General features: G+C 39.5%; 2 protein-coding genes across 6 annotated transcripts; one reads left to right on the plus strand and one right to left on the minus strand.

The window, feature by feature from the left end:
* Window positions 1-1,199: 1,199 nt before the first annotated feature.
* phf11 (PHD finger protein 11) lies at window positions 1,200-3,791 on the plus strand. Its single transcript, XM_072443928.1, has 12 exons — window positions 1,200-1,374; window positions 2,047-2,151; window positions 2,281-2,414; window positions 2,496-2,524; window positions 2,694-2,767; window positions 2,838-2,860; window positions 2,946-3,010; window positions 3,098-3,177; window positions 3,250-3,272; window positions 3,338-3,363; window positions 3,430-3,479; window positions 3,561-3,791. Exons 1-12 carry the CDS (start codon window positions 1,264-1,266, stop codon window positions 3,789-3,791), a joined length of 951 nt encoding a protein of 316 aa, XP_072300029.1. The 5' UTR covers window positions 1,200-1,263.
* Window positions 3,665-7,916, minus strand: LOC140359683 (RCC1 and BTB domain-containing protein 1-like). Of its 5 annotated transcripts, XM_072444763.1 has the most exons (12): window positions 7,833-7,916; window positions 7,258-7,445; window positions 6,831-6,981; window positions 6,585-6,751; window positions 6,030-6,188; window positions 5,849-5,956; window positions 5,611-5,753; window positions 5,356-5,546; window positions 5,003-5,129; window positions 4,782-4,933; window positions 4,535-4,665; window positions 3,665-4,469 (listed from the first exon to the last, which is right to left on the minus strand). In XM_072444763.1, the coding sequence occupies exons 2-12, from the start codon at window positions 7,381-7,383 to the stop codon at window positions 4,329-4,331; spliced, it is 1,596 nt and encodes a 531-aa protein (XP_072300864.1). In that variant the 5' UTR covers window positions 7,384-7,445; window positions 7,833-7,916; the 3' UTR covers window positions 3,665-4,328. The 5 variants fall into 5 exon arrangements, 3 of the variants coding, with proteins under 3 accessions (XP_072300864.1, XP_072300863.1, XP_072300865.1); XR_011926881.1 differs by lacking the exon at window positions 5,003-5,129; XM_072444762.1 differs by having other exon boundaries at window positions 4,782-5,129.
* Between the last annotated feature and the right edge of the window lie 173 nt (window positions 7,917-8,089).

An 8,089-nucleotide genomic window follows, 5' to 3' on the forward strand; every position in this document is an offset into this window, starting at 1 on the left:
CTGCTCAGACTGCTGCCCCCGCGACCCGGCCCCGGATAAAGCGGCAGAAGATGGATGGATGGATGGATAAACAATATATTATAATATATTATAATAATTTCTATATTGATTAATTGGTCAATATATAAAGGATACACAATATTTTTGGGCTTAATATTTACTAAGTGTAATTGTAGTATATTTGTCTCTTTTCACACAGGATTGCCAATATAATGTAATATATTTAGAATATTAGATTCGCTACTCACGGATTGATCTAGTGTTATTCTCTAATAAGAATGATTTTTGTACTACACAATCCACCTGAATCTAGTTTGTAAGACCCAGTTACGATGTCAGGGTGTGATGTATTGAAGCTTGAATGCACTAATTGGCAGGGCCTTACACAGGGTGGACTGGAGAGAGCCACTGATGTAGTGACAGAACACATCACAATTCTGAAGAAATGATTGTCCCATCAAAGACATTTGAAGTGTTCCCACATAATAATAAAAACCCTGGATTTAAAAAAGTCATTGAATGTGTATTTACTTCAGAAAACAGGACAGAAAAGAAAGTGATCCAGGCAAAACTGAATAAAGAAATCAAAGTGCCTGGAGGGTGTGTAAGGAGAGGGTAGTGTGTTTCACAAGGGCAGAGCTAGGGGCAAGGAATAGTGTCAAAACAGCCCTTTCTCAGACTAATGTTCCATTATGTTGATAAATGAAGGACCTGTGGGACAGCAGCAGTGGGACAGTGGGACAAAGACTCTGAGGCCTGTGTCCGGTGTAAGTAATATCCACGCGTTTGAGCTGGTTTATCATATTAGCAACAGCTTTTCAATTCACTTTGACTTCAAACAACAAAAAAGTCTAAAAGTTGCAATTTTAACTTCCTCCGGTGTTGAATTTTGAGGGAAATAATGATTTTAGTGCAGTTTGGAAAGTGAAACCGTCGTTGACGTTGTTGCCAGATACACATAACATGCGCATATCCCGGCGTTGTTATGTGACTTTGCTAGGGCTTTTTATTTGGTGGATAAATACTACATAAGCCCACATAACTGTTGTGAATAGGTCAACATGCATATTTCTGATACTTTCCCACAAAGACAAAATGCACATTTACGATTATACATTATACAGTGCAAAATAGTCATTTACTACCGAGGAAGCCTTGATGCCAAACCTGGCAACTACATCCTCCAGCGGATCTCGCGCCTCGTTTGTTCCGTGTTTAACCACAGATTTATATTTGTTTAAAACCAGGACGTTAGTTAGTGAAATGGCGTCTGGTGACCCTGCTGTGTGCGTACTCTGCCAAAGGTCTGAGGAGAACAAAATCACAGGAGCTTTGTCCTCAAATGGAGACGTTACCGCTCATCAGAACTGTTTGGTGAGTTCTGGTTTGTAGCGCTCCAGAAAAGCGCGGCCAACACCGGGAGGAGCAGAGTAATAACAGTTCAATTATTAACCCGGGGATAGCATAAAACATGACAATAAATCACGTTTATAAGTGTATCAAATGTGCACTTCATTTGCACATCCATGAGAATGTTTATTTTATTATAATATTTCACTTTCTTTGGGCTCATACTTTTCAGCTACTTAAATATAATGACATTTTTTTATTATTTTAACTCTTGAAATGTCAATATTTTTTTTCAATATGATACGTGTAATGTAACTACTGTGAATGTGTGCAGGAAAATTCACCCATGTCAATGTAATGAACACCTGAACATCTTTGGTTTAAATTTAGGCTGTGATTCTGTGTTTCTGCTCTGTGGTGGAGTGGCCAGTACATGTGCACTCCAGTGTGACACATGAACATCCCATAGCACCCTAATAACACATTCATATTCAATCATGTATCATGTAAATACTCCTATCCACTGTTTTTGCACTATTGTTCTGATCCTGTTGTTATATATATATTATTACATCATCAGTAGAAAAAGGTGGGGAACCGCTGGGGACCCTAAACCTTGACATTTACATTATTGCTTCATTATTCTCAAATTTCAACATTCTTGATGTAAACTAACTTACATATTTTGCTTCACAGTTGTATTCTTCTGGGATTTTCTGCCGATATTCCCCAGCCTTTGACGACTTGTTTGGTTTCTCTGCCGAAGATGTTTTGTCAGAGAGGCAACGTGGACTCAAATTGGTAAACAAATAAAAATGATAATTCTGTCATTGTTGTTCTGATCTGTATGTTGCGAGAACGAGAGTGCAATAAATGTGTGAAATTCTTGTAATTGAACCCGATTGTATTATCATTATGAATCTATTTCAGGGTTGTAGCAAATGTAAAAAAAAAGGTGCCACTGTGGGATGTGAAGTTAAACGCTGTAAGAAATCTTACCATTATCCATGTGCGATTCAAGCCCAAGCTCAGACCTTTGAGGACAAGAAGAACGGCAGGTTTGGGTAAGTCTGGCCCGAGGTTCTGAAGGGCTTTTTGTTACATTATAAAACCCATTCAACATCTATGTCATCTTTATCTCCAAGGTTACACTGTTTTCACTGCCGGGACAAGTGTGAGTGCTATTTATCTTTGTGCTGCAATTATTGTTAAGGTTACTGTGAAGTGTTTTTTGCTTTTTGTCGGTCAAATTGTCCGATGAATTTTCAAAGCAACTGAAATGTGGAGAGTGAATGTTTACACAGTTGATGTATTTGTGATTACGGTCTCATTTGTTTTGCTAGCAAAGACTGTAAGCAATTTATCTTCAGATTTTGGATTTGATGACTTACCGAGCACTTCCGCTCACAACCCTAAGGTAATGAATGCATCGCCTGCTTTTTTCTCTCACTGCATTCATTGTATTTATTGAACTGCTTATTTTACAGAGAAAACTAGACTTCAGTGACCGGTATGACAGTCAAATAAAAACATTTAAACATGATTGTAATGTCTTGAGAAATATCTACCTTTGTGTGGTTCTGTATGTGTCTCAGACAAGAAGAGAAAAACCCTCTGAAGCGCACTAGAAGAATATTATCAGATGAATCAACAGACTCTGGTAAAGTACTTTTGGTTGAAGTTGTATTTAAATAGTTTACATTGTTAGTATAAATATTCCTTTATTTTATACTCTGTGTGTTTGTAGATGCGACTGACGCTGGTGAGCATATGGCACCTATAGAGTCAGACTTAGAGGAAAATGACAACTCAGCACCTTATGAACTGGTCAGTCGTAAATTGTATTATGGTAATTTACGATATACTAGGTATTAATCACGTTTATGTTTTTATTTCCAGCATGAAAATCCAGTGTTAGATGGGTAGGTATTTTCATGACATAAATAGGAAAATGAGAGCTGCTGTTCACTTTATATTTTTCCCTCAGAAATATCCCTGTCATTGCTGGGGCAGGTGTGTAATATAACTTCTATACAAAGTTATGATTCATTTAAGACAATATATAATCCAACCATAAAGGTTTTCTAGATCATCCAAAGGAAATCCAGGATACTTCACTTCAGAACTCGGTCAGTTACATTTGCACACCACTGTCTAGCAAATGATGATAAATAAGCAGGTTTTGCAGTTTTGATGCGTGTTGTTTTTAGGAAGCAAACGGAGGACAGAGTAATCTTCAAGAGGAAAACGGTTACCTCTCCATTGATCCCTCACACTTCTGGAGCGATTGTAACGTAGCTGGGTGTGCACAAGCAATATTTAAAGATTTCATTAAAGAAATGACAGACATATTCAACAGAATAACATCTGAACAGGCCAGTAAACAAGGTAAAACAATGTCAACAATGAAGAACAATGTCCTCATTAATGACCATGAATGATGTTTTAATGATCACAAGCTGAACTTCTACAGATTGTGATGCAGCATTTAATATTATGATGGCTTCTGGAAAACTTGGGGAGCTTGTAGCCAAACAACAAAAACATTTTACATATTTTTTTAGTTCAAGCTCATCAATATTTGTTTATTTTGACAGGTTTACAAAAGAAATTTGCAGAACTGCAACAAGCTTCAAAAGCTTTAAACAAAGTGGCTTTGTCCCTCTCAAAATAATCATGAGAAACAAAAATGTTTCAAAAACATTTGAATGTGATTTGGATTTGTTTGGTAATAAATTGACATCCAAGAAAAAATTTGTTTAAAATAAAGTGCAACAACCTTATAATAAATTTACAATGAGCATTACCTTTGTACTACACATAGTTTGTACATTAAATTAAATTGCACAAGACCAGTGAAAATTCTCAAACTCCAGAGGGCAGTTTCCAGCACAACCAGGCACAGAAGTCAAAAGGCAGTCCACACTGATGGAGCTTACAGCAGGCAAAATCCACTAGAGGATGTTGTTGGTTGATCATCAGTTTTTAAATGCTCCACAGCGACTGACACGACATATGAAGTCTTTTAGCAGGCCGCCATCAATTTGCCAAAAAGCTTCAGTCTGGGTTACTTCCGTAAGGTGATTGACACAAAACTTGAAGCAGAACGCCTCAAGATCCTACATGGCAAAAATATGTATCATCATAACTCAGTCTGCACTATTAACTGGTATTGAAAACATACCTCTGCATCATAGCGCACTGCGGCAGAAAGAAGCGAAAAAGCATTTTCAACAGTTATTCCCCTCTTGATAATGTGCTGACAAAGGCGTTTAAGACCATTCTCACAATATGAAGTGGCAAGATCCAACAGCCCTAATGTCACACAAGTGTTGAATGAACATGGCCTGTATGAACATGGCCTGTATGAACATGGCCTGTATGAACATGGCGTGAACAGTATTGTCCTAAGAAGGAAGTTAAAATCTCACCAATGGCCTCTTCAGGAGGAAGCTCCACAGTGTCTGTGTAGAGGAACTCCAGAAAAGATCGGTAAACTGGATATGAGAACTGATCTATTTCAATTACTTCCTTCAAATCTTCATTCCAGTGGGATTGAAACATGGACCTGAAATGTTCACACCTGAGCAAAAAGAAGACATTTGAAAAAATTAAATTATACAATATAGCACGTTTCCATGAGGACTCTGACCTGATTTTGAGAACTGCTTTGTGCACATAAATATATTTGCCATCCACATAAAACTTCAGGTCAGCTGTCTCTGGATTATCAAACTCCTTTTTCAGAGACTGAGCAACAGTCAAGAAATCTTCATGGTCTAAGAAACCGGTCATTCACAGCAAAGCATAAACAAACGCCAGTAAAACCAGGTCAACAATAGCCCCCTCTATCAGTTATGTCACCAATAAAAGTAAAGCTGTCACCTCGTAAACTTACTCTCACGGAGGCCTTTGATTGGCCAACATCTACAAATCTGAATAGATGAAGGAGGCCTGATAATACAAAGACACCTACAGTATATTAGAGTAAACACTTGGACTTACCCATGGAAAGAAGCCTCCACATCACAGAAGGGGTGGCGAAGCATGCAAAGACATCATCGGTGCATGTGAAGTGCGTGAGGTGAGGCAGCACCACGGACTGGCCCCGACACTGGCCCCACATGTAAACCTGACCACTTTGAGTCTTTGCCGCTGATGTGTGAGTTGAGTGGCAAGAGGCAATCTCTACAATTCTGTTCAGATATGCAGATAAGACATTAAAGACGATACAAAAACAAGTTATAAAGAGACTCTTACCTCTCTTTGTCTGTCATAATTTGAACTGGGCTGAGCTGGTTGCTCTTGTTTCCAGTGCCCAGTTGTCCATATGTGTTGGAGCCCCAAGTATACAGCAGCCCTTCATCAGTAAGGGCCAGGGAATGGGCATAGCCTGACACAATCTGGAGAGAAATATCACATTTTATACATCAAATAATTGGGCTCAAAACAATATATTTTGGCGCAAAGGTGGCACATGTGTGAAAATGAATGTTACCTGTGAGACACATGACCCCTGCAGACCAATCAAACGGCACGGTGTTAGCTGGTTTCCATTGTTTCCCAGACCTAGTTGTCCATTTCCATTATAGCCCCAGCCATATACCTGCATGGGAAAGACAATGTTAGTGGATGAACAAAGAACAGGTACTTTAATGACTCGAGTTTAAATAAAGAACCTCTCCGTTGTCCACTACTGCCAGTGACGATGTCTGACCACAGACAATACTAACAGCCGACTTGTTCTGCAAACAGCAGGACACTCTGCGAGGGGTGGGCTGGTTGGCTGTGGATCCTGAACCCACTTGTCCACAGTTATTATAGCCCCACGCGTAGACCTGACAAAGTTCATTATGAAAGTGTTAATGTTCAAGGCACTGGAATGTATTGTACAAATACATTTCATTAGATTGTCATATCAAACGATCACACAAATCTTGTTCCAACTCAAAGCGGCTTAACTGCATTCCTTGTGTGTTCAGCAAACAAGCTGCTTAGTGGTAGAGAGTTGTTGAATTCATTTTGAAAAAGACTTGTAGGAATAATATTCACTAATCACAAGAAATAGCTAAAGCTAAGAAAACATTCGTCTGCACCAGCAGAAAACAAGATAAATTGAGACAAGCCTTTCCTCAGTCAAGTTTTGGTCACATGTTCCTTTACGTTCTCTAAAATCTGCCATTTAAGCAAAAGTAAATTTTCTTCTATACTTTACTTATACAACCCACACACACCTCTCCAGAGTCAGTCAGAGCCATTGAATGATGAGAACCACAGGCCACTTTAGTGACCTTCTTATTGATTATGTTTGCAGACACAAGTACTGGAGATATCCCCTGGTTCGTGGTCCCATTGCCGAGTTGGCTATAGCCGTTGTGGCCCCAGGCAAAGAGCTCGCCATCTAGAAAAACAAACGCGAGCGATAAAACACAAGTAAATTCAGAATGCTTGGATTACAAAGTGTGTGTGTGTGTGGTTACCCTCAGTGGCCAGGAGCACATGAGGTCCACTGCCGTAGCTGAAGTCGACCACCTTTTTACCACTCAGGAAGTCCAGTTTCTTAGGTACAATTGTGCTGGAACTCTCCCCTGTTCCCAGACAGTTACCACAGTTCAGGCCAATCACATAAACCTGAGCGAGAAGAAGTAAGACAATGACAGAGAGAAAGTGGTAATCTGCCATGTAACAAATGGGAACATATCAAAACAATACACAAACTCTAAATGCTATGATGATAAAGAAAGCTGCAGCCTCGACAAGAAAACATAGTTAGAACAGATGTGTCAGTCCTACAATTGTCTCAGATTTCCCTACTTTGTTAACAGCCGATGGTGCTTTTGTGTAGGCTGCACAGACATATACAGTTTGGACATGTTAGCCAACTTAAATTGTGTTTTATGTCTGTACCTCATCATCATTGGTGATGTAGATGGCCTCGTTTGCAGATGCTCCAAAAACACAGGCCTTGCGGACAGAGGCCAGGTCCTGCACTCTCATTAGGCTGAACATGGGCCATTTGGTCACATCCACCATGACGACGCCACTGCCAGTCTGAGGCTGAGAGTGGAGCCAGACAAATCTAATGCCTGTGCTATCTGTTATTGAGCGGGGAACATAGATCAGTCTGTTTTATAACCCAGTGGAGCTCAAATATACAAGATGTCCACACTTCAGTGGGACACATCCAAACAAAAGAGTCAATATGTATGACTATGGCAATTAGGCATATACATTTATGTGTTACTGATTCATAATTGCCCAATTTCATTTATTTTTTAGGTAGCTGATGAATAGGGTCAATTGAAATGTTCGAAAATCGTCTATTTGTGTGTGAAAATGCAGCAGAGCACAAAGTAGAGCGGTTGTTTTGTGCTGCAGTTTCCGCTGACGCAAAGCTATTCTTTATATCGCGTAGGCTTTTTCATAGAGCAAAACTATTAAGGCATTAACAAAACTAAGACGCTGATAAAAGACAAACGCACCTTTCGCAGGGTGGTCCCATCCTTAGCGCCGTGAACCGCGACCCTCCGAAACAAACAGGTCAAACCGCGAAGTGCCGTGACGTGTATTTGCGGAAGTAGCTGCTGAAAACAATACCACGTGACCGGACAATAACATCAGCGACAGTTTTAGCGCCTGATTATTATGTTTAATGTATCGAAATTACATAGACCTAGATCTACCGATACTTTGAAACTGTGGTAATGATTTAAGTATTATATCAAATTAAAAACGTCTG

The sequence above is a fragment of the Eucyclogobius newberryi genome, unplaced genomic scaffold, assembly GCF_026437365.1.
Source record: "Eucyclogobius newberryi isolate DKJ021-1_F unplaced genomic scaffold, fEucNew1.0.hap1 SCAF_14, whole genome shotgun sequence".
NCBI classification, from domain to species: Eukaryota; Metazoa; Chordata; class Actinopteri; order Gobiiformes; family Gobiidae; genus Eucyclogobius; species Eucyclogobius newberryi.